The sequence below is a fragment of the Ictalurus punctatus genome, chromosome 2 (genome assembly GCF_001660625.3).
Source record: "Ictalurus punctatus breed USDA103 chromosome 2, Coco_2.0, whole genome shotgun sequence".
Taxonomy (NCBI): Eukaryota; Metazoa; Chordata; class Actinopteri; order Siluriformes; family Ictaluridae; genus Ictalurus; species Ictalurus punctatus.
Genome location: NC_030417.2, coordinates 11454044 through 11481485, shown reverse-complemented (window position 1 = coordinate 11481485; position 27442 = coordinate 11454044). Strand labels below are relative to the sequence as shown.

The 27442-nt window shown below is 41.5% G+C and overlaps 1 protein-coding gene across 3 annotated transcripts; it reads right to left on the bottom strand.

The window, feature by feature from the left end:
- Window positions 1-4176: 4176 nt before the first annotated feature.
- Window positions 4177-26624, bottom strand: stum (stum, mechanosensory transduction mediator homolog). Of its 3 annotated transcripts, XM_017462224.3 has the most exons (4): window positions 26298-26621; window positions 13738-13917; window positions 11352-11360; window positions 8527-9787 (listed from the first exon to the last, which is right to left on the bottom strand). In XM_017462224.3, exons 1-4 carry the CDS (start codon window positions 26464-26466, stop codon window positions 9753-9755), a joined length of 393 nt encoding a protein of 130 aa, XP_017317713.1. In that variant the 5' UTR covers window positions 26467-26621; the 3' UTR covers window positions 8527-9752. The 3 variants fall into 3 exon arrangements, 2 of the variants coding, with proteins under 2 accessions (XP_053543754.1, XP_017317713.1); XR_008398290.1 differs by having other exon boundaries at window positions 11352-13917; window positions 26298-26624; XM_053687779.1 differs by lacking the exons at window positions 13738-13917; window positions 26298-26621 and having other exon boundaries at window positions 4177-9787; window positions 11352-13621.
- Window positions 26625-27442: the final 818 nt, after the last annotated feature.

Genomic DNA, 27442 nt, shown 5'->3' with positions numbered 1-27442 from the left:
TTAATTTGAATACTATTTTGGCACAAAATACCTTCCATAGCCCAGTGCAATTTTAATAATAAGAAAAACATGGTATAATAATGCCATATTCTTGCAAAAAACATCGTGTACTTCTCCTATACTACCTCCTGAATGAGCTTTGATGTTGGCTTGACAGAATCACTTAATCATCCTAAAAGATATACTGTATGCAGTACCACAATGTTTCATTGTAAAGGTTATAATAGGGTCAAGGTTAAAATTTTAAAAATATCTATTTTTAAATGCGAATCATTAAAAGGGTCAAAAGAGTTAGTTATGGGGGATGTTATGCCAGGGGGTTACAAGGCTCTGTTGCTATTTGTTTGTTGCTGGGATTGCCATGGGGAGCTGTTGAGCTGGACCAAATAATTAAGGGTGTGTTGGGCCAGAGAAAATTGTGCAGGGCATTGGGACCACTGGTACATATTCATTGAATGCGTTATTAAGCAGAGAATTTGCCATTTTCAAGACTATGATGAAGAGCAGTCCTATAGTATAGTCCTATACTATTCCTGTGGAACTCCTATATTTACACTTCCATGCAGAACACACAGGTGTATTGAACACACAGGAGTTGTCACTCAGCTGATCCAAGAGACCTGGCTGATGTGCGGGTGGATCTCACCAATGCCTACTGGTCAATCCCAAACAAGATAATGGGAACTGCACTGGTCTGCTATCATGTTCCAGGTTAGATCAGGGACCACATTCTGGACTACTGCAACTGCTTCAGTCTGAGAGCCACATCTGGAACATCAACATCAGCATAGTATTGGCTGGAGAAAGGCATCATCAGTGGGTGCACCATTTCACTAATGTTGTTCACCCTGGCTATGAACATGCTTTTCAAGGAAGTGGAATGTAGAGGCCCCCTGACCAAGTCTGGTGTCAAGTCATCCATGTATGTGATGACAATATCAGTGCCTGGATGAAGATGGAGCCTCCAAAGCTTTAAGCACCCCATCAGTTAGCCCCAGAAGAGCCAAGCCAAGGGGCAAGTAACAGACAACATCCATTTCCCCATAGGAGTCATCCAGATCCTGTCAGGCAATAAGAAGTCAGTCAAGAGCCTGGGCAAGGGCTTTGATTGCAAACTAAAGGATACTACAGCACGTCAGGCAACTAACAGTGAGCTACAGGTGTGTCTGACGCTGTAGACAAATCAGAGCTGGGAAAGCCTGGAATTATCAACATGGCATCCTACCATGACTCTTCTGGCTCCTGCTGCTCTGTGAGGTCCTGCGTACTACTGTTGAGGGCTTCAAAGATAAAAATCAGGTTCTTGTGCATGTGACTGGGCCTACCACGAAGCTTAAGCAGCATTTGTACTGGAACAGGAACCAGTTGTGTCTCCCTTTCAGCATTTAGTTTGAGTAGTTCATGTTTACCTGGGCAAGAGCAGTGCTGCTGTACAGAGACTTCACTGCCACCTTGGCAGCCATTGAAGTGAGAACAGAAAGGACATGGAGAGTATAGGAGGCTGTCGGCCAGGACTAATCATGACTATGGTACAGTGTGCTAGTGGGATTTTTGGCATCTGGATGGGCAGGGCAGTGTTCCAAGACTGCTACAAAAAAGCCCAAGGGAAAGAAAGACATCAGCTGGGGGGAGGAAGTGGGAGTAAGAGGGGAAGGATACGCTAGTAGTATGGTGGGGATGCAGAAGCAGGGTACATAAACCAAATGGACTATACTGTCGCATGGTCAGAGCTGGCCAGAGTTTCTGATCCATTTGATCTGACGTCCTAAGCATGCAAGAAAATATAATATGATGTTGCACAAAGGCCATGGGAGAGGGGCGCTATGACTGACACCACAACCAGATGCTAAGGGCAGTAACAGATACCATTTGCACAGGAATGACTCAATGCAAAAACATCCTGTGTGAGAGGTGTGGCCACTCTAGGCTGTGACAGGCTGAACACAGACAAACTGGAGGTGGATCAAGTGAAGGGGTGAAGGTGTGGAGGTGAGAGGTGCAGCACTGGTGATTGCTGTCTTCCCAGTAGGGGCAGCGATAAGCAGGCTGGAGCAGCAGCGAGATGGGACCCAGGGGGCATGGAGCAGGCCGAGGGTGCTGGCGAGGGGTGTAGTACAGCCGGGAAGCTTCTTCTCCACTGTCGTCGTTGGTGGCATTTGGAGGGCAGAGAAAGACATGCATCAGTACTCATACATTTGGAGATCAAACTCACCCCACTGTCCCTGCTGCTCCCTTTTATAGCCGACTGTCTTCTGTTAGATGGAGAGGAGAAGTTGCTCCACTGGCCGCCAGCCATGTGTTTTTCTGCCACCCTGCCTCGCAGCCACTCGCTCTCTTGCTGTCCAAAACCAGTGGGGTGCTGAAATGGTCCTGTCCATTCAGCACCTGGCCGACAATTTTGCGAGGAGTGTAGTGTTTATGTGAGTGGGCTGCAGGCCTGGCGTCACAGTACCCCCCCACCCCCACCCACCCCCAGCATCGAGCCCACTGCCAGCAAGAGTTGGGCCCAAAGGTCATGTCTCCTGGAGAGTCCATCAGGATTTCCATGTTGGGCTCCTGCTCAGTGCTGGAACTGGAACGAGAAGTCCTGCAGAGAGAGAAACTTTCGAGTTACCCTGGTATTCATGTCTTTCATCTGAGCCATCCATTGTAGTGGGGCATGGTCAGTGACCAGGGTGAAATGGCGTCTGGCCAGGTAATACCAGAGCTCCTCGATGGCCCACTTGACGACAAGGGCCTCTCGTTCCATGAAGTATACTTCTGCTCAGCATGGGTGAGCGTTCTGCTGAAGTAGAGGACTGGGTACTCTTCCCCGTTGAAGGTCTGGGACAAGACGGCACCCAGCCCCATCTCAGATGCATCTGTATGGACGATGAAAGGAAGGTAGAAGTCGGGGTTCCTGAGAATGGGCGAGCTGGTGAGGGCCTGCTTGAAAGCCTGAAATACTCGCTCTGCAACCTCGGTCCATCGCACCCGGTCCGGTTGGCCCTTGTTGGTGATGTCTCAGAGGGGGGCAGCTAGAGAGAAGTTAGGTCTCCCTAGCCATGGTCCTGTCCGAGGCTGACCAGGCGGCCTCCCAAGCCATGGTCCAGTCCGAGGCCGACCAGGTGGCCTCCCAAGCCATGGTCCTGTCCGAGGCCAACGAGGTGATCTCCCAAGCCATGGTCCTGTCCAAGGCTGACAAGGCGGCCTCCCAAGCCATGGTACTGTCCGAGGCCGACAAGGCAGGCTCCCAAGCCATGGACCTGTCCGAGGCCAACGAGGCGGCCTCCCAAGCCATGGTCCTGTCCGAGGTTGACGAGGCGGCTTCCCAAGTCAAGTTCCTGCTAGAGGACTACGAGGTGACCTCCTACACCCAGTTCCAGTCTGAGGTCGAAAAGATGGCCTGCCAAACCCTCTTCCTGTCTGAGGTCAACGTCATAACCAACAAAATTATGCTTGCACCTGAGTCTGCTGACACGGCCAACCAAGTTCTGCTCACACCTGAGTCTGCTGACATGGCCAACCAAGTTCGGCTCATGCCTGAGTTCTTCTCCAAGTTCCGCTCACAGGCGGCTGTGACTCAGGTGGTAGAGTGGGTTGTCTACTAATCGTAGGGTTGGCGGTTTAATTCACGGCCCACATGACTCCACATACCGAAGTGTCCTTGGGCAAGACACTGAACCCCAAGTTGCTCCTGATGGCAAGTTAGCGCCTTGCATGGCAGCTCTGCTACCATTGATGTGTGAGTGTGTGTGTGTGTGAATGGGTGAATGAGACGCAGTGTAATGCTCTTTGGATAAGTGCAGACCATTTATCATTTACCACGCCTGAGTCTGCTGACATGGCCAACCAAGTTCTGCATACGCCTGAGTCTGCTGACACGGCCAACCAACTTCTGCCATCCTGTTCCACTCAGGAGATCACTCTGCCATCCTGTTCTGCTGAGGACGAATCTGCCCAAGCCTCATGCCTCCTCCTTGGCTACTTGAGGAGCCTGCTATCTGTAGGACAATGCCTGCCCCGGGACCTGAGGGGCTATGCAGAAATTTTGCCCAGAGGGCCAGGACTGCCGTGGAGGGAGTGTTTTTGTGGCACTCCATGAGTAGCGCTCTGGGGGGGGGGGGGGGTGTTGGGGGGGGGGGGTAATGTCACGGCAAACCAGCGACTCCATTTCCCAGAATGCACCACAAACTACAAGCATGGCCGATGACTACAACTCCCAATGGAACACACAGACACGGCACCTTCTCCTGAGGACTAATGGCATACACCTGTTCTCAATCACACCACACTACTTAAGAAACTCTCACACACAACCATTGCAAAGTATTACACTCAGTTGACTTGTCCCTATTGTTTACCAAATCTTTACCTCATGTTGTTGCTCTGGTTTTTAAATTTTTTTATTTTGTTATTCTCTCAGTTTTGATTCTCTGCTATGCCTAGTTTGGATTGTTTGCATGATTATTTGACCCTTGCCTGTCTATGGTTATTGATTTCTGCCTAACCCTGTCGATTTGTCTTCTCGTTAAACCGCCTTACCTGCACTTGCTTCCGTCTCAGCCTCCATTACGTGACACCATCCACCTCAAGGTACAACATGTTTTGCATTCTGAGATGCTTTTCTGCTCACCATGGCCATAAAGAGTGGCTATTTGAGTTACTGTAAACTTACTGTAAGAGCGAGCCAGTCTGGACCTCTTATCAACAAAGGTTTTTCCATCTGAAGAGCTGCCTCACACTGGATGTGTGGTTGTTGTTTTTCACCATTCTGTGTAAACTCTATAGTCTATTGAAAATCTCAGGAGACCAACAGTTTCTGAGACATTCAAATCAGTCTGGCACCAAATCACTGAGATAACATTTTCCCCCATTCCGATGTTTGATGGTAATATCACCTGAAGCTCTTGACCTGTATCTGCATGATATTATGCATTGTGCTGCTGCCACAATTGGATCATTGCAGTAAAAAAGTGGCCAGTGTTTGCATACTGAATAACAGTATAGTAGATATTTACATAAATACATAAAGCATACTTGCTTAATTTTGTCTGGATGTAATGCTGCTTAAATCACACACAAACACAACTCTGCAATCAGGGATTTTCATATACATAGGTCATATGCCAAATCAAATAAGTTGCATCTGATTTGATCATGCTGTAGCTCTAAAAGTAATATGACTACACACACAGGGGACTGGTAGAGTGTAATAAAATACAATAATAAATCAAACAAAGACTTCATGCTGCTCTGTATAAGGTCTTCTGTCAATGCTGTAAATGTAAACAGGGGAGTGCAAAAGTGAGAAAATATTCAGTAGTTGTAGCTTTTGTCTAACCGAAGAGGCATTATTTGTTTTGTATTTTTTAAATATCTAACGAATAACAGTCAAACAACTTTTCCTCGTTATGAAATGTGTATCTCAGTAAACTCAGTTCGTTCATTTTCAGTAACCACTTTATCCTAGTGGGTCAGGGTTGTGGCGGACTTGGAGCTGATCCCAGGAATAGTGGCATGGTTTTGGCAGAAAACTGGAGAACCCAGTGGAAACAGGGAGAACACGCAAAACTCTGCACATAGAGTAAGCCCGAGCTGAGGATCGAACTTTAGACCCTGTGTCACGGAACGAGACTGGAGGCGGATGCAGGTGCAGGTCACTGTCTTTATTATTTAAACGAGAAACAAATAAACAGATAAACAAACACAGGGAGCGCGGTCTCTACTGACTATACACACTCTGGTCCCCTAGCTACGACCACTAGCATGCTACACCTTAGCATATACCGTTACACTTCCTTGATGAACCAAACCAACTATAATACTGCGCGATGTGCGCAGTCACACGGGGGGTTTAACTAACAAACCTAATTAACTCAAACCATGGGCACCTGTGGCAAATCAGAGACATGCTCAAACCTAACTCAGTGTCCAAGCGGGAAGTGAACGAAAACAAAAGAGTCACGTGACCAGTCAGCAGCCATACCGCAGTGCCTTCTGCTGGCCGTGGCATAACAGAACCCCCCTCCAAAGGGTGCTCCTCCCGGAGCACCAAGAACCCCCCTCCTACGGGGGTCCCGGACCCCTGTACGAACTGTCTTTCGCTGCGACAGAAAGCAAAGCAGCCTCCGTCGGGCAGCAGAGGAGCAGAGCAGCATCTCCACCGGGGTTGAAAGTCAGAGCACTGCCCCTGGCGGCACTGGGACGCAGGACACCACCCCTAGGATGCTGGGCACCACCCCCGGCAGCTCTGGAACTCTGGGTGCCACCCTCGGCGGCACTGGAGGGCTGGGCGGCCTCCTCGGCCGTGCGGGGCAGCGGGACGGCCTCCTCGGCCGGGCTGGACAGCGGGACGGCTTCCTTGGCCATGCAGGGCAGCGGGACGGCCTCCTCAGCTGGACTGGGCAGCAGGACGGCCTCCTCGGCCATGCAGGGCAGCGGGGCAGCCTCCTCCGCTGGGCCGGTCCCTCTGAGGTCGCCATGTTGACCTCAGGTGAGAGCTCCACAGCTGAGACCTCCCCGTAGGCCTCAGGCTGGAGCTCTGCTGTCCTCATTGCCCCCCCAAAAAAAATTTCTGGGCCAGCCTTCACCTCTGGACTGCACAGCAAGGTGTACCTCCCCTGCAGTGGAAAGCCCCAGATGCTCAGGTTACTTTGCTGGCTGTGTTGCAAGGCGTCGCTCCTTGGCAGCGGGGACGGGGTATATGGCGCGAGGGACGACGTGCCGCGCAACTCGGCTTTGCACTGAGCCATTTCCTCTTCGAGCTGTTTGCTCATCTCCAGGGACGAACGGAGGAGCGCCCAAATCCTGGCCTCTTCGGCGGCGCTCATGGCGACCTGCTGCTTCCGCATTTTGGCGCAGTATTCTGTCACGGAACGAGACTGGAGGCGGATGCAGGTGCAGGTCACTGTCTTTATTATTTAAACGAGAAACAAATAAACAGATAAACAAACACAGGGAGCGCGGTCTCTACTGACTATACACACTCTGGTCCCCTAGCTACGACCGCTTGCATGCTACACCTTAGCATATACCGTTACACTTCCTTGACGAACCAAACCAACTATAATACTGCGCGATGTGCGCAGTCACACGGGGGGTTTAACTAACAAACCTAATTAACTCAAACCATGGGCACCTGTGGCAAATCAGAGACATGCTCAAACCTAACTCAGTGTCCAAGCGGGAAGTGAACGAAAACAAAAGAGTCATGTGACCAGTCAGCAGCCCTCTGCTGGCCGTGGCGTAACACCCTGGAGCTGTGGATACAGCAGAAATACCTGCCAAACCATCGTGCCTCCATTTAGAAATATAGGTTACATTCCAATTAAATCTTTAAAACACAGAATATGAAGTTTTCGGTTTCAGGTTATCATAACAGAGCACAGACGAAACTTCTAAAATTCCGTAAATGGGCCTGTGAGCCTGTAAATCAGGAAACTTCCTTATTTGGAGGGAACATTTCCTTGACCAAATGCTCTGTGTTAAACCAGTGAAAGTGAAAGTAATTCCCAGAGTAAAGTGACAAGAACATTTACTAGACAATAAAAAAAACTTTATATACCCGAACAAAGTATTGGAAAACCACTTCTTTCTTATACAAATTCCTAATATACCTCTGAATTAATGACAAAGCAAAACGCGTTGACATTTAATATGTGACTTAAATTAAAAGTTTTTAAAAGTTGCCTGATTTGAAACAATGAAAATGTCCTTAGGTCAGTAGCCTTAGAACTAAGGGTGTAACATGATTGTAACACAAATACATTATCTGTATTTGTATCTGTATCCATTTAGTGCTCAACAGATTAGTTTTTTTCAGATTTAAATCAGAAGTGTCCGTTAACCCTACCATTGTGCCCTGGAAACACACATGCACACACAAAAATACATGCTGGAAGTAGAAGACATTTTCATTAACAAATGATAAATATAGCCATGACCATAAATTTCTGGAAAGATAAGGAACTCATAACTGAGAGGACTACAACAAGTTGACGAGTAGGAATTTCAAGTTGACGGTCGTGTCTTGGGCTTTTTCTTGGAATTTGGGGATTACAAGTTGCAACCTCAATGAAGCAAAGTATCAGAAATGTGCACCACTGTTAACTTGTTCCCCTGAAACAACTGAAAAAAGAAGAAAAATACATCTACTTTTCCTACACCTGAATATTTTGAGCTATTTTCAAATATGTTTGTGTGGTTTTTGAGTTGCAATTGGGGTGGGAATTTTGCTAAAACCTGTGTACATTTCAGAAAAACGAATACTTCACCTATTGTTTGGATCTGTATTCATATTACTTTAGGACGCATTATCTGCACAACCAGAATAATGTATTTGTATTTGGTTACACCCCTACATACAGCATTTGAAAAGCTTTTTAACAAAAGTCTAAATGGACCATTTCCTGTTAAATGAAGCCAAAAGCACTTGACAGATCCACAAATCTATTTACACCCAGATTTGTTTAAATACTGCTTTAATTCCCGCACAACTACAATTATCACTGTAATCTTAAAACAGAAACAAATCCATGCAGCAACTGGATTTAGGAAAGATTTATTAAATACAACACAATACAACATTGCCATATTTAAAAAAAAAAAAACAAAAAACAAAAAACCAAATGTCACAATTTATATTTTATTTTTATTCTATATATTTCATTTAAATTCTGTTGAAGGATTGGTTGTCTTGTCTCGATATGACAAAGTTTTGTTCCTTGTTGCATTTGTTGAAATGATTCTGTACACAAAATGCAGTCAAATATGTTTTAAAAACTACATCACACAAAGTATCTACTGACACACCTATTTAATAACAAGTGATATTGGAAAAGTTGGGGGTACTTCAACAACAGCCCTTACAATCACATACTTTCTCTGTAAATCTCAGGAAATTAAAATTTTAACAAAAAAGTATGGGAATTCTAATGTGCTATTATGCACAACAAATACATAATTGATTTAGGGGGAAAAAACTGCTCTGCACAGTATTATTGTAGGTGTCTCTAAGATTGTAGCCATTTACTAATATTAAATATAAAAAGGCCCTGTTAAGTAGTTCAGAGCAATTCTGTTCAAACTGATCCTTTTTCAATGTCACCCTTAAATATCATAATAGTTTGCCCTTTTCTCTCTTGCCCTGTCATTGAAATAAATCACAACCTAAATGCACCATTTTATCAAATGTATTGAGTGCTCTTTATGTTGTACAGGGGGCAGTTCACTATCAAACATTATCTAAGATCAGAGCTTGCATTAATGAAAAAAGTAACCAATGTGTGACCAACCACAATAATGGTCCAAATTCAACCAACCAAATATATGAAGCATTTCAATTATAGGCCAGAGGTGGCCCAACATCCCTGAGATATGGGCTCCTTAAGCATTCAGCTGTTTGAATTGGATAGGTTCACTGCCATCATTCTGGGCCAACACTGGGCCATCTGGAATTGCTGTCTCAATAATTTCACTTCACATGATATTTAGGTAAATCTCTTCATTTCATTAATAAAATACACTGTAAGGTTAAAGAAGACAGATTAAAGAGAAGATAGCTCTGACTAGGATGCACACAAAAAGGTTGGCACATTAGCATGATTCTGCTAATAATCACAGAGCACTAGGGGATAATGTAAATTTTCAGCCTTGAATTCTGACAAGCTTAGCTGTTAGCCCTTCTTTGTGTAGAGGTTACCTCAATTCTCCTGGCTAATGTGGCCAGAAGTAGTGTGGGGGAGGGGAAGTGTATTCTTTTGGAGGAGAGCTCATAGCTGCTGGGCGGCTGTCTGCTCCTTGTAGCCTGACAGGAGAAGGAGAAATGGCATTTCCATATGAGAAAAAAACGACCAACAGACAGTCTCATTCTCAGCAGATGTTCTCACATGAATACACATACAAGCCATACTGTATATACTGTACACCAGGGGAGATGCTGGAGTAGATTACACAAGACCCTCAGGCATATGGAATCAAATACAACATTCTGTAAAGCTCCAGAGACATCAGCTCATACTGAGAGATTCTTCTTGATTATTTTTGATGATCTCATTCCATATTTCAGCTAGAATGAAAGCTGAACCATCCACCAATATACAGAAGCTCTCTGGAGCAGTATAGGTTTAAGGTCCAATAGTGACAGTCTTGATTTCAGAATTAATTAATAAATTTAATTAACAAAAAACAGTTTGGATCTGTGCTATGCAAATTGTAGTAGATGATCTTGTGCATACCATCAGTATACCATAGTATGTTACAAACACAACCTTGATCTCTGTCCTACCAGTACTGCAATAAATTTCAAGCGAGCAGAACTTGGCAAGCCACTAATAATTGTTGGCCCTGATACAAACATTGGCTTCCCAAGTTTCTAAATATTGCTAATTTTGGATGCTCATGTTGTCTAACAAAGTCAAATGAAAAGTTATGCTTCACATTAACACTCATGTGTCTAGTCAGAAGAATACTATAAAAAGGTTTTGCACATTTTTTGCGCACAAACAATGAATTAGCTAAACTGTGCACTGCATACTTTTACTGTGCACTTTGTTACAGTCAGCCCTATTGATTAAGTTGCCAAGTTTCACAGCCATTTTTCTGTATCTTTTCATCTTCAGCATTCACAGATATAAGAAAAGACTAGCAGACTAATATGTACGTTAGCAGACTGTGCAGCAATACTATAAGCATTGTAACATATGTGTAGTTGCTCTACCAATAGAAGAGAATGCAATGGCCTGCTATTTGCAGCAATTCCTGACTAGGATGTAAGAGTCACCTGGTTAAGTGCTGTACGTGGCACGTCAGAAGTCCACCTAGATCGATCACACTGCTATGTCTCATTATTTTAAGTTAATGCCATTTTTGTGTCTATGACTGCAAAACCATCTCTTTAAAATGAGATTTAAAATGAGTAATGATATGAAACACTGAACGTTATGCTAATAATAATAATAATAATAATAATAATAATAATAATAATATGCCTCTATGAAACTTTGCCATTATCTTATTTATAATATGTAAAGCATAGACATAACTCAGCTGGCATTCAGCAGACAAAAGTCAGCTCAAATTGCCTGGTAAAAAGCTGACAGATGGATGGAGGTGGGAGGCACATTACCTAGCAGACTGAAATAAACAGAACAAGAGCGACACGGCTAACAATCTGTATGGCAAAGTAGGTTGAGTGGCTGGCCAAGCTAAGATGTAATCAGACCTTCATCAAAGCACCAACTCAACCATTTAACAACATAAAGTAAGTGCAGCATAAATGAACAAGTGCGATATTACATGGAACTTTTTAAGCAATATTGTCCAACTATTCTGTTTAAGGAAGTAGAACAAAGGCCATGCATTGAACCTACCTTCAGAGACTTTTGTTTGAGGCAGGGTAGCATGGAAAATAAATAGGAAAATAACTGTTAATTTTTTTGACAGCATACAAATATAGCAATGACTTTCAAAATTATGCAGTCCAACACTATGTTTACAAAACAGAAGGGAAACAGAAGATATATTTACAGTGGGTTTGAAAGAATTACTGTTTTTAAAACAACAAAAATAGAAAAATGTTCTCTCGACTGTTCATATAAAGCAGTTATGACAGTGATCTCTATCTGATCTCTAAAGTCAAAAAGTAGCTATCGTCACTGTTCATAGGACTACAAATATGCACATTAAGATGAAAGAGATGCTGTATGGTGTAGAAGTGGCTTAAAACATCATTTTACTCTAGCATATAAGCAACTAAAAAAGTATTCCACAGCAGGTAAAAAAAAAACTAGATTGCTACAGGATATGCAGTGACATCTCATAACAACTAAAGGCTAAGGGTGTAATGAAATCTTATAATCTGTCTTACCAGTATTCATGGGTGAGAGAAAGACTGCCTATATTATTGTCCAGCCACTAAGAATACCAGGGCATTCCTTATGGACGTCTCAATACCCTCTCAGTGTTCCAAGGCCTTCATAAGTTAAGAACTGTTATTGTGTATATAGAAAACATTCTTGTATATTCTTCCTCAGTAGAGTATGAACATGTGAGCAGAAACTAGTAGAGAACTGGCTAAATGACTACGTTTACATGGACAGCAGTAATCTAATTGTTGACCTTACTCTGAGTAAGATAATAATGTGATTAAGGTGTTTACATGAGTCGCTTTTAGAATACTCTTTCATGTACCCGTTTTACATGTTATAGAACATAATTAGATTAATGGCACACGTCATTACGTCACCGCGCCACGCCGTCTGACCTCCCTCCAGAATTTCACGTATCAACATACAGTTCGTCTTCGTTATGGTACCGTATACAGTTTTGCGTGTTTTAATTTTTTTACGCTTTGAGTGCAGTTAATTATTTATCATGCTGTACGCTGCTTGAAGCTGTGGGCTGCGTCCCTAACCGCGTACTTACCATCTATATAGTAGCCGAGATACATGTATTTTTCCCCACTATAGGCCTATAGTAGGCAAGTATGCGGTTTGGGATGCAGCCGTACTCTCTTGTTCGCCGTAAAATGTTGAGTACTACCGTGTGTGATCGTGTCCTGTCGCAAAATGCGGTGAAAACTCTCACGATGTTAATAATGTGATTAAGGTGTTTACATGTCTGTAATACATGTTAATAATGCGACTAAAACAGGAGTACTCCACATGTCTTAATTCGATTAGTGCTTACTTCGAGTATGACCTTAATCAGATTAAGGTAATTAAAAATTGCTGTTTACATGGTAGTTTCTTAATCACAGTATTGTCTTAATCAGGTTAATAATGGATTATTGTTGTCCATGTAAACGCACTGTGTCAAGCTTGAGAAATGTTCCACAAACCTACCATAGCCTTCTTGGATAGATTATCAATGGATTATCCTAGGGTATCCTAGATTATCCTAGGGTGTGAAAATGGACAAGACAAAGAGTGTAGTAGTAACCTCTTGGCCACAAGAGGTACGGTAACTAGAATGATTCCTAGGGTTCACCTCACTGCAAGAGGAAGCAAAAGGGACTTAAGTTACATGAGTGGTCTTCCAAACATGCAAGGATTGACTCACCAATGCTTCCATGCAGTTTGTAGTTGAGGGGGATGCCTCAAAGAGCAGCACAGGACTGATCCTCTCACAACACAATGGGAACCCCATCAAAGTTACACCCATGTGCCTTCTACACAGGAAAGCTTAACCCAACAAAATATAACAATAATGTGGAGAACCGTAAACTACTGGCCATTGAGGTAGCTCTGGAAGACTGGAAACACTGCCTCGAAGGTGCAGAACACCCCTTCTTGATCCTTACCAACCATCATAACCTTGAGCACAATAATTAAGAAAAGTTTAAATCTATGTCAGGTATGTTGGGCACTTTTCTTCATCCATTTTCACACCTTTTTCTTCACCATGCTCTGTTGGTTCTGCTTCTGAGCCTACCAATTTACAAAAGACTAAAGAGTTTATATCTGGTCTAGCATAAGACAGTCTCCCTGTTTGAGATGTAGTGTGTGGCTATACCCAGATGAGGATGGGTTCCCTTCTGAGTCGGGTTCCTCTCAAGGTTTCTTCCTCTTAAAACATCTTAGGGAGTTTTTCCTTGCCACTGTCGCCACTCAGCGGCTTGCTCAGTTGGGATAAATTCACACCTTTAATATCTGTATACCGTGTTGATATTTCTGTAAAGCTGCTTTGAGACAATGTCTATTGTAAAAAGCGCTATACAAATAAAATTGAATTGAATTGAATATTTATGATGCTCACTTGCAAGGATAACCATGTCCATGCCCCAGAATATGCTCATGATCCAGCCCACCATGACCACAGCAGTGATGATCTGGATGAAGGCTGCAGCAATGTTGAGCCAAAACACGCAGCACACGTGTTTATCCGGCAGATCCGTCCTGGCACCGCATAGCACAGTAAAGGCTGAGATTAATGTGCCTAGCCATTTGGATGCAAAGAGAACACAGAAAAGCCATTAGATAGTTCAAATAATTACCACTGATTGGCTAAGATAAACTGACAGAATGTGTGAATGAGTCTGTGAATGCGTGTGTGCATGGTGACCTATGTTGGACCAGCCCAGGTGTGGTCCTGGAATAGGTCCCGGATACACTGCAACCCTGACCAGAATAAAGTGCTTAATGAAAGTGAGTGAGTGAATATTTCTGAGCAGCATTAACTTCATCTGGAGGTGTAAAACCTATAACAGCCAGAGTCTGCAGAATAGAGTCTGTCTCAAAATAAAGGTACTTCTGTATATACAGTATCTCACAAAAGTGAGTAAACCCCTCACATTTTTGTAAATATTTGATTATATCTTTACATGTGACAACACTGAAAAAATGACACTTTGCTACAATGTAAAGTAGTGAGTGTACAGCTTGTGTAACAGTGTAAATTTGCTGTCCCTTCAAAATAACTCACCACACAGCCATTAATGTCTAAATCGCTGGCAACAAAACTGAGTACACCCCTAAGTGAAAATGTCCAAATTGATCCCAAAGTGTCAATATTTTGTGTGGCCACCATTATTTTCCAACACTGCCTTAACCCTCTTGGGCATGGAGTTCACCAGAGCTTCACAGGTTGCCACTGGAGTCCTCTTCCACTCCTCCATGACGACATCACGGAGGTGGTGGATGTTAAAGACCTTGTGCTCCTCCACCTTCCATTTGAGGAAGCCCCACAAATGCTCAATAGGGTTTAGGTCTGGAGACATGCTTGGCCAGTCCATCACCTTCACCCTCAGATTCTTTAGCAAGACAGTAGTCGTTATCATGCTGGAATATTGCCCTGCGGCCCAGTCTCCGAGGGGAGGGGATCATGCTCTGCTTCAGTATGTCACAGTACATGTTGACATTTATGGTTCCCTCAATGAACTGTACCTCCCCAGTGCCAGCAGCACTCATGCAGCCCAAGACCATGACACTCCCACCACCATGCTTGACTGTAGGCAAGACACACTTGTCTTTGTACTCCTCACCTGGTTGCCGCCACACACGCTTGACACCATCTGAACCAAATAAGTTTATCTTGGTCTCATCAGACAACAAGAAATGGTTCCAGTAATCCATGTCCTTAGTCTGCTTGTCTTCAGTAAACTGTTTGTGGGCTTTCTTGTGCATCACCTTTAGAAGAGGCTTCCTTCTGGGACGATAGCCATGCAGACCAATTTAATGCAGTGTGCGGCATATGGTCTGAACACTGACAGGCTGACCCCCCACCCCTTTAACTTCTGCAGCAATGCTGGCAGCACTCATACATCTATTTCCCAAACACAACTTCTGGATATGACGCTGAGCACATGCACTCAATTTCTTTGGTCGACCATGGCGAGGCCTGTTCTGAGTGGAACCTGTCCTGTTAAACAGCTGTATGGACTTGGCCACCATGCTGCAGCTCAGTGTCAGGGTCTTGGCAATCTTCTTATAGCCTAGGCCATCTTTATGTAGAGCAACAATTCTTTTTTTCAGATCCTCAGAGAGTTCTTTGCCATGAGGTGCCATGTTGAACTTCCAGTGACCAGTATGAGGGAGTGTGAGAGCGATGACACCAAATTTAACCCACCGGCTCCCCATTCACACCTGAGACCCTGTAACACTAACAAGTCACATGACACCGGGGAGGGAAAATGGCTAATTGGGCCCAATTTGGACATTTTCACTTAGGGGTGTACTCACTTTTATTGCCAGTGGTTTAGACATTAATGGCTGTGTGTTGAGTTATTTTGAGGGGACAGCAAATTTACACTGTTACACAAGCTGTACACTCACTACTTTACATTGTAGAAAAGTGTCATTTCTTCAGTGTTGTCACACGAAATGATATAATCAAATATTTACAAAAATGTGAGGGGTGTACTCACTTTTGTGAGATACTGTATCCTGCTATAAACAATGAAGCACTTTGAACCTTAATCAATATTGTACAAGCACCATTGACTGAAGCAAAGTAGTGAGGTTTTTTTTGTTTTTTGTTTTAAATTGTTAAAAAAAAATATATATATTCTATTTAATTAGACACCCTTCTTCTAGAGAGTTCTCAACAGCAGAAATACAACAGTGAAGGAAATCTTACATCAGTCATAAATCTCTTTCAACTCAAATATTCACCTTTTATAGATATACACAGAAATGCTGTTTTGGCTAACAGTGGGGCTTAGTGGGAAATGTTTAGCATGGAATAAGATTAATATTCTCAAATTTAAAAGGAAAAACAAACGCCTCAATACCAAAGCTATGAATCACAAACATTTACCAAGGCACTGACAAAAAAAATCCCTTCTCTTGAGACAGACGAGCTGAATGACCTGTGAACCAGAGAAAAATGCTGGGATGTTCTGAGGGCCAGAGGAAATAAGAAATTCTTATCTCTTTTTAGCAACTGTGATCTCATCCTAACCAATGTTTTTGCCTCAGCTCCACTTTGGCCAAACTTTTCTGAACAAAGATTCTATTGCTCTTGAACCATGTATCTGTATCTCTGTCTTTTTTCTCACTCTCCTTAAAAGAACACAAAGTGTTGAGGAAATATTCTTGATGAAAGTGGCCGGATTATTGTGGCAGTTTATTTCCGTATGTGAGCAAATACTTTTGTATTTTCTTTTTCTTATCTTTTTTTTCTCCCTCTCAACTCATCCCATCATCTGTTTTCAGTTTTGTGTTTCTCATCTGTTTACTTGAGTGGGCATTACTTGTGTGTGACTAACTGAGCTTATGGGGAAGGCTGTTAATGGCACTCTAATTACTGACAGTGACGTGAATACCCCCATTCTGCCATTTCAGTTCTCCTACATCCCCCTTCCTCTCTGACACTCTATCCCACTCATCCTTCGTTTTGTTTTCTACGTGCACTTTTTCTTAGTCGATTGTGATTCATTTAATGTTACTTCCCTATTCAGCTAGCATTCTGAGTCAGATACTGCACTCCCTTATGAAGAAATGATGCACAGGATTGAGGAGAAATATAGTGCTGGTGAGGGGTCATTGTCCCCACACGTTAGGCTGAAGATGACTGTAATTTTCCTGCAGCCTTGTTCATAGTGTGCCATCTGTGTGGGAAGTTAATTATCCAGCTTAGTTTTCAGTTCAAGATAGAATGAGTGCTTGGTCTGTATGTTTAACATTCTTTACATTTGTAATACGTCTGTCCTCTTTGGAGGAGTAGGGTATGGTATTCTATTGTGTTTGCAACACTTTGGTTATGTAAGCAATTAGACTAAAAATAGCACCAATGACCATTGAGGTTGCTGGGAGGAATTAATAAAAACAAAACAAAAGAACAAACCACTGCATTGTACCTCTCATCAGAGTGGTACTTACGGTATACCATTCCAAAGATGAATGTTTAAGAAAATTGTTGACTGTGTATAATAATGTTAAACAGCATGGTGGAATGGTTTGCAACTACACATAGACATCACATATACATTCAAAACCTCACTCCTAACTCTCTTCAAGTAGACTAGGACAGGACTGACAAATGTCCAAATGCACAGCTACCAGAAATTCCCTCATCTTTTAACTGCTATACAATCATCTTGAGCATGATGTTTGCTGACATCACAAACATTAGGTGCAGAATCATTTAACACAGCCACACCATTGATCACTCACACTAAGACTGGGATACAAACCACTCCTCTCTGTAGGTAGAAACCCTTAAGTCTCAGGTTTAAAATCCCTAAACAAAACAAACAAACAAAAAACCCCACAAACAAACATACAAAAAACAATGGTTTCATGGCTTCAATGAATAATTGGGACATCTGATAAAATTGGTTTAATGCAAAGCAAACCTGAATAGGAAAGGCAGTTACCAATGACAAATCTGCAGAAAAGGATTTGGGGGGGTGGGGGGGGTGCTCGATGGAGGGGTTAGAAAACCTGTATGGGGTGGTGATATTGACCTAAAATTATGCTGAAAAAACACAGGAGGCAAGACTGATCATTAGCAGTCTTTCCTGTGTATTGCAAGATTACATGTAGGTTTAATAAGACAATTCTTCCTCATGTAAAATTCAGCATACTGACAGTGACATTGGAAGAAGGTAACTTTGAGAAATAATGGGCCTCATTTATCAAGCTGGGTACCAACAAATTTATTTGTAAACTGTTCATAGGAGAATTTACACAAGAAATTTGGTATTCATGAAAATCCTGTAAGTTCAGAAAAACGGATACAGATGTACAGATTACGCTGTCAAAATAGCTTGCATATTTCAGTCACACATACAAATTGAATTAATTGTGTAACTCAGTCATCTCATATCAGTGGAATTAACTAAATAAACATTCAACATTAAAAAATTAAAGAAAGCAAGCCAACATCCATCTATCCACCCATCCATATTCCATACTGCTTATGTGCCCTGTGATGGACCTACACCCTGTCCAGGGTGTACCCCACCTTGTGCCCTATGCTCCCTGAGATAGGCTCCAGGTTCCCCACAACCCTGTAGGATAAGCGGTATAGAAAATGGATGGATGGGTAATCCTACACAGGGTCACAGGAAGCCTGGAGCCTATCCCAGGAGCTCAGGGCACAAGGCAGGGGACACGCAAGGACCGATCGTACACATTCACACACTACGGACAATTTGGAAATGACGATCAGCCTACAATGCATGTCTTTGCACTGGGGTAGGAAACTGGAGTACCTGGAGGAAGCCCCAGAAGCACGGGGAGCACATAGGGCGTTGGGGGGTTCTAACCCCCAAACCTGGAGGTGGAAGGGAGTTTCTTCTTCAAATATAAAGAGATGGCTCTGTATAAAAAGAGGACGGGCTGCAACAGCTTAGGTAGTGTGTATGTCTCAAGCGGCAATGTGCAATATACTCCCTATTGTACTGCATGCTGAAGAAAAATCGACTTCTTTTGACACATACTGTAGGGCACATTGGTGTGCGAGGGACTTGAGACTGTCTGACAGTCACCAAGACACTTTGCTTTGATTAAAAACAATAGCAGTTCCCCTATGCTTGGTATCCTGCACCTGCGTATAGTAGATATATACATATTTTTAAGATTGTACTGGATAAAGGAACTGTATAAATCTCTCTCACTCATTTTATTCATATGAAACATTTATCAGAGTGCCCTGGGAAAATATGATGCTATATACAGCGCTGTATTAGCAACTTTCTCATTTTGCAAGTTTGACAGCTTAAACATTGCTTCAACTGTGCATTTACAGCTGACAACTGTGCGTGTGGATAATGCTTATATGATTGGTGGAGGATTGTTGGGAGGATGCAGGGACAGGGGTGACAGTTACTCCAATTATTTTGATTACTAATTAAGATAAGATGAGACTGTATTTCAGTCACAAAATATATAAAGCCCCTGTCAATTATGTGCATGATTAGTTCTTATTTGTATATTCTGTGATGAATTTACTATGGACTGCACAATGAAAAATGATCTTGGTCTTTAATTGGTGATGAATGTTGAGAGATCTGGATTTCCTTTTTTTTTTTTTTTTTTTTTTACATTTTCTTTTGTCTGGTTTGAGTTAGGAAGAAAGGTTAGGTTTTCATAGCTTTTAAAGCCCTAAGGAATATATGTTATAATGTTAAGAAAATATTTTTTGTATACTAAAGAGCTGTCATTTAACACACATTTACATATATATCCTTTACAACTGGACCTTCTGAATGAGAAGAAGGAGCCTTCAGAACTGATGACAGGAATGAGGTTGCATGTGCAAAATCCAGATGTGTATTCTCCAGGTTCTCTTGTTTCCTCCTACCTCGCAAAAACATGCAAGTAGGTGTGACTGGCTGCACTAAATTGCTTTAGTACACTAAAGTGTGAATGGACCTGCTCTTGTGCTTCAGATCATGAACACTGGTGACTGGACGTTCTCCTTCAGGGTTTTCTAGTAGAGTGCAGAATTCATGGTTTTGTTAATTATGGCAAGTTGCCTAGGCCATAAACAAGAAAGCATCCCCACCCCATCATACTACCTCCACCATGTTTGACTGATGGTATGATGTTCTTATTGTGGAAAGCTGTTTAAGCTTTACATCAGCTGTAATGGGACACATGTCTTCCAAAAAGTTCTACTTTCAACATATCCTTGCCAAGGTTTTGGGGTCATCAAGGTGTTTTTTTGGTAAATTTGAGACAAACCTTCATGGTTTTTGCTTTGCAACTCTCACATGGATACATTTTTCCCCAGTGCTGACATTATCTGAAGCAAGAAAGGCATGTAGTTCCTATATGTTCATCTAGTTTCTTTTATGACTTCCTGGATTAGTTGTCACTTCTTGGAAGATTCACCACTATTCCAAGTTTTCTCCATTTGGAGATAATGGCTCTCACTCTGGTTCACTGGAGTCTCAGGGCCTTATAAAAGCTTTGTAACCCTTTCAATATTTCACAAACTTTCTTTCTCATCTTTTCCTGAATTTATTTTTGATCACGTCATGGTGTGCTGCTTGTTGAGACATGTTAGCCTACTTCACATTGCAGGAAACATTCTATTTAAGTGATGTTTAGATTCAACAGGCCTGGCAGTAATCAAGCCTGGGTATGTCTAGTCTAACTTAACCCAATTATCAATTAAATTTGGTTAATTGTTTGGTAAACTAAGGGGGCAATTAGTTTTTTACACAGGGCTAATTCTGGAGTATGTTGGAGTACAGATTTGGAGTACACTTCCCCTGTTTAAGCAGGGATACCCAAGTACCTTGTGACAGAAATTGAATTTATTCAAAGAAGATGTTCATTGGACAAACTTACACACAATCATTCAGAGCTTGTGCAGTGCATATGTGGACATAGTACTCAGTATGGTGAAACCACAAGTGACACAACACAAACATCAACAATAAGCATATGTCATAGACTTCTGGCACATTCTTCACCAGAACTCACACAAAGGAGCCCAGGCTCAGGAGAACTTTGTGCCAGTAAGTCTTTGCACTTTGGCATGGAGAACCTCACAGTCACAGGTGCTGTGTACAAAAGAGCTTTTGATGTTGTGGGTTGAGATGCATCCAACCCTACTCAAGCAACAGCCATGAATGTAGTGGCTGCTTTTTCAGCTTCTTGAGGTGCTTATCAGTTGTCATTGGGCTCAAGCATTACAAGCAACAGGCTGTTTAGACCAAGGAGATTTTGCCAGATTCAGCTCTGAACCAGGCTTCAAATTTGCCAGTTGAGCATGTGTATTGGCACTGGCATCATTACACAGTCAACACAGGAGATCAGACATGAGTCAGACGTGGCCTACTTAAAATGGTCAATGCCAAAAACCGATGCCGATTATACATTTTTCAAGAGATTCAGACATTGTGTGCATGTGTAACATAGTTAGTTGTGGCTGCCTAGTTGGTATGGTGTTGACTATGGGGCAATCCAGGTGTAGAAAAGCAAATGTTTGTGTGGTGGGAATACCCCCTCCAACTGCAAATTAGTGGAAATTCCAGCTAACGATAGCGACTCAGCAGTAAACAATATGTGGTACGTAGAATGAGTACTGACTCCGTAGCGCAACACAAGCTCTGTTATCCAGATAACTAGCAGAAACTGCAAGAATATGGAACACTTTGAGGGAGAAAATTAGAAAGTATTGTCCTTGATAGGGAATCCAAGTTATAGCAAGTTATAACAATATTAGTAATAATATCTACATAGTGAACATATGATTGCTAACACCGTGTACATGACATTGTGACATTGTGTACATGACATTAGACATTGTGTACATGAGCACAAGCCCTGTAGAATGGTTAGCTGTGACTGCCTACTTGGTACACAGAAGTTTAGTTTATGGGCATACACACAAAAAATATCATGAATGTTGTATTTTGTAGAGTTTGTAGCCAGAAACCATGCCTGTGCCATGAAAAATGATGCTTATTTTTCATTTTAAATAGCTGCTCTTCGAGTGTCCAGTGTAAAGGCCAGTCTGATTAACATGACAGCATACTGGATGTGCTGATGCTGCAGTCTGGTGTAAAATGGGCTTAAGAAGTCCAAATTGAATCAAGGATAATGGAATTTGACTAATAATGATTAATACGTTTATATTATTATTAAATAAATATCCCATACATTACATTTATATGCATAGAACCATGTTATAAATAGTAGTTTTTATTTATTATATTTTTTTGAGCGGCAAACGATACATTTTTTTTAAATAGTCAAATGATGTTTCTGTATGCATTTAAAGCTGCATAGCTACACTGTGGTGTGTTTTCTTAAGGAGATAAGCTGGTAGGTTGTTCCAGACATCTTGAAGAAGTAAAATAGGCATGTAAGAAAAATTATGAAAATAAAGGTTGTGCCTACATTTCTGTAAATCCAAAGAATAAATTTCTATTTCTATGTTTTTTGTTTTTTTTGTCAGCCACCTATTCCTTGTAATTTATAGTATCATTCATATAGCCCGTGTATATAGTCACATATAGCATGTGATATACTTTTTGAAAATGGAATGGACAATAAAAAGAGAATGTCAGTTCATCATGTAAACCTTTCTTACAAGATTGTCTCCTATTCATCAAATTACATCAATGTTGTGTTTAATATTAGTGAAGACTGGCAGAGACTATTGCACAAAAGCCTTTTGGTAACATCTGCTGTCATGGAAACAGGAAAAGCACTTGGTCTTGTACAAGAGGTCCCCTGTATACCATCCACAGAGCCTTGAATTAACAGCAAGAACAGATCTCAGATCTTTTCCTCATTTATCCTCAATTTATTCAAAATGTTCTACATTTAAAATGGTGTATGTTTTACTTAGCCTAGAGTCCAGTTCTGAAAATGAAAAAAGGAGAGATTGGGATGCTTTCAGGTCCTTTTGACTGTTATGCAAAAGGATTTATGAAATTTTGCATTTGTATAATCCCAAAGACAAAAGAAGAGCTCATTTTACAGACAGCTCTGTTAACACCTCTATTAGCACCTCTATTAACACTTCTATTAACACGTCTATTAACACTGAAAAATGATATTATGTAAAAAGCCATTAGGTCTGTGGGGCTTAGTACAATCTCATCTGTCTTCAAAAACAAAGCCATGATGTAAAGTAGGTGTTGATAATGCAGGCAGATTTCCTCTACAGGAACCAACTGTAGTGATCATATCGATCATATACTGCATACAGAAGGTGGACTTATTAATTTTGAGCCACATTTGTCAACTAACAAATGCAAAGTAGCAGTAATTGGAGTAGAGTGACTGAGGTGAGTGTTTGGCATGACCTTTGAGGAACTGAATAAGAGCTGTTTGGCATTTCGCCTCGGAGTATTTTCCTTTGCGTTGTCCAAACATGTGGCCTCACTGTCAAAACTATCATTTATCATTCAGATGGCCGCATGCGCTAGACTGGACAATGACAAAAAATGCAAGAGTTTGTAAGGTGTCTAGATTTAGCTCTCACAAATAAAAAAGTCATCAGTGATGATGCACAGGCACCGAGTGAAAAGGTTGTAAGATTGCTTGTCCATGTTGGCTATGTAATCTATTTACCTTGCCATGAAAAATTATTTGTACCTCTTATGATTTACTATTTGGTGTTTGTTTTTTTAGCCTATTAAAGGTAGAGTTGATCTTGTACCTCAGATTGTTGTCTTGCTGAATAACCGAACTGCGCTTGAGCTTCAGATCACAGATTGATGACCAGACATTCTTCTTCTGGATTTTCTGGTACAGAGCAGAACTCATGGTTTTGTCAATTACAGAAAGTTGCCCAGGCCCTGAAGCAGCAACGTATCCCCACACCATCAAGCTACCACCACCATTTTTGACTGTAGGTATTCTTATTGTGAAATGGCAGATGTAATGTGCACAGTAAAATCCCTAGTGTTGAATTAACACCCAGAGTGTTTATTTGAGTCCAATGGACTTATATAAACACTGCAGGGTGTGAATTCAACACTGTGGGTGTTAAATCAACACTGGTGATTTTGTTGTGTGTTTTCCAAAAAGTTCCACGTTTGATGCATCATTCCACAGAAAATTATCAGAACATCCTCAGAACAATGATGGAAAAACATGTAACTTTTTGGAAGACACGTTACATCTATGGATAAATTGTTGCATTGAGTCATTAAGGGTCAACTGAGTCAATTCACTTTTCACACATGGCCATCTGGTGTTGGATAAGCTTATTACTTCAATAAATGTCTAATATTAAAATTTGTTTAAATATCTGAAACAAACAAATGCAACAAATATAGAAAAATAGAAGACATTGGAACAGGGCGAATTCTTGTTCAATGCACTGTCTTTTCTTTTTTCTTTTTACAGCAAAACACAGCAGCAAGGTTGCAGTTATTTCCCATGCTCTGATAACTCTTTACACAGTAGTGCAGGCATACAGTACATACTGCCACACATGAACAAATCCAGGGGGATGGATTTATGTCAACAGGGGTTGGAAGAAAGTAGTGAGGCATTAAAGTAATCTGTTTTATAGCAGTTTAGATTGAGAATAACTACTAAAATAACCAAATACATTAGTATAGGGCTTTCAACCAAGCATTGCTATAATGATGGAATTTAAACCACTAGGCTGCTACTATGCTGTTACTACCACTATGCTGGTCTGCTTCCTTAGTTTTATTCATCCTGCTGTTGAGTTCCAGTGAAATGACCTATTTGCTATTAACCTTCTATTGCACGCTGTTGCCTCAGGGTTACAAACCCATTTTCTTCACTTTGTAAGGACATATTAATGCATATTAATTGGCGATAAAAAATAGAACCATTTTAGTGGAGAGAAGAAAAAAAATATCAGGTGTTTCTGTAGGATTTCTTGGTTTCATCTGTTTGCTAAAGTCATGGTCTGCAAAGAGCTTAGCGGTACCATGGAACATCGTGAAGGCCATCAACAACAAGTGGAGCAAATTGGGCACCACAGTGACATTAACAAGAACAGGACATCCCTCCAAAACTGATGAAAGGACCAGAGGAAAACTTATCAGGGAGGCTGCCAAGAGACCTATGGAAACATTAAAGAAGATGCAGGAAAATCTTGCATGTACTGATCAGTCCCTGCACGTGACAACATTCTCTCATATTCCTCATGTCTGGGCTATGGGGTTGGGTGGCTAGATGGAAGCCGTTTCTCTTGAAAAGAAACATCCAAGCCCACCTCAATCACCCCAAACCATGTGGCAAAATGTGTTATGGTCTGATGAGACCAATGTAGAAGTTCTTGGGCAATACTAAAAGACATGTTTTGCTCAGAAACAAGATAGCTTATCACCTAAAGAAAACCATAACAATGGTGAAGCATGGTGGTGGCGGCATCATGCTATTCTATGGGGCTGCTACTCTTGCGCTGAGACGGAGGAGAAATCCAAAGCACAAATCCAAGTCAACAAATGAACGACTTCAGAAGAAGAAGATCAGTGTTTTGGAATGGCCCAGTCAGAGCCCAGATCTAAATCCTAAGGAATGACTTGAAGAGGGCTGTGCACAGGAGATCCCATTGCAATCTGATAGATCTGGAGCAGATTTGCAAGGAAAAGTGGAATAAAATTGCCAAATGAAGATGTGCCTAGCTGGTAGACTCTTATCCAAAAATACTGACTGCTGTATTGCAAGCAAAAGGTGCTGCTTTAACAAAGTTGTAGTTAAGGGGTGTGCATACTTATTCAATCAGATAATTTGATTTTCACTTGAATGTTGCTGGTTGCAATATCACATTAAAGGTGGAACAATATCTGAGATGATTTTCTTGGTTTCATTTGTACATTGCAAAAACCTGCAATAGGGGTTTTTTTTTATTATTATTATTTTTTTAAATATCCACTGTGTATTTACTATTTATGATTTAATAAATCTGAAAATTACACTGGTGTGTAATCCTCCTTACAAGTCCAAATAAATTACACAATTAACCTGATTATTTTACTTGTCAGGGGAAAAGAACTGTGAAACTACATCACTGAAGGGTGAGCACTCATGGACACTTCTTGTGGGTTCTCATACATGTCATTTTACCTTTTCAGGTAAGTTATGCTTACTGCAATTAGAACTGAAAAAACAAAACAATTAGTACCAAAAACTATAGTCTTTATAGCTACACATAAAGAACAATCTATTTTATAAAAATCGACCCCCCCCCCCACATGTTATGAATCTATTCATTAATAATAATAATAATAATAATAATAATAATAATAATAATAATAATAATAATAAAAGTTAAGAGTGTGTTAAATGTCACAGAGAACACAATTATGTGCATCATTCTGTGTGGTATTAGGCTACTTTTGGGAATATGTAAGCATGGACTGCCTATGAATATCTGAAAATAAAACTTACTACATATTAAACTTAATATGAGTTACTTACCTAACCCGGGAACGAAAGTGTTGAGGAACAGACATATGACAGCTACAGGAAATGGCATGTAGGGGATGGCCGCGCGCAGAGGTCCCTTCTTCTCCCTAACTTGCACAACAACTCCGCTTGTAGAGGATGAAACTCCTTTCTCGTCCACCTCTGTCTCTTTCCGATCCATTTCCCGTTTATATATGTATATATTCAAAAAAATATATACGAAAGCGTTAGTAGCTGTATTTCGCGTACCTAAGTGTCGCCTAGAAAAGAGCAGAAAGCGGATAGTGAGTGATGTGTAGTTCGAGGACGAGCCGAATCTTTTTTCAACGAATCTTTGCAGTGAACCGACTGAACCGGATCACTATGGTCACTGAAAGACTCATTCGTCTAACTTACAGTGGGGGGAAATAAGTATTTGACACAAGGGCGTAGGTTTGGTCTCAATATTGGTAGGGACACCCCCCCCCCCCCCCCCCCCCCCAGAAAGAAAAGGACTGTTTAATGTTGACAACCAAATGGTTTATTAAAATATAACATCTATATTTACATTAAGATTACATTTAAATACAAATTATACAAAGCAACAGAACAAAGACTAAAAGATTCTAAATTGTAAAATTCTGCCCTCCCAAAATATTGGTAGGGACATGTCCCTACCGTCCATATAAAAATCTATGCCCTTTATTTGACACGACAACATTTTTTCAGTAAATATATTTCCATTGAGGCTATTCACATGAAAATATACAGTATATAATTGAACAAAAGTTGCATTTTTAGTTTAAGCTGCTAGGTTTCTTTTTTATTGAATGCAAGTGACCTATTGTACAATAAATGTGAAAATTAAGTTCTCATGTTTGAACCTCTTCTACTTCATGGCTGTGTTTTAGGAGAGGGAGCAACCGCAAGAAGCTTACAGTATCCTAAGCCACTGATAGGTTATGGAGGAGGTACCTTCTGACCTGTAAGTACTGTTAGCTCTGATTCTGTGAGGGAAAACAGAGGTGAGAACCAGTTCAATCCATTAGCACTGGTGCAGCTGAATAGGTGGATCAATGGATGTTATTCGTCAGGAGAGGAAGTAGCAATCCTAGCTAGCAGTTCTCCAGAAAAGCTCAGGCAGAAAATGGCATGAATCCTCTCATCATGGTGGGAGA

Bases quoted from the DNA above. Each gene is read 5' to 3' on its own strand.
- stum (XM_053687779.1), bottom strand. From the start codon at position 6,833: ATGCGGAAGCAGCAGGTCGCCATGAGCGCCGCCGAAGAGGCCAGGATT.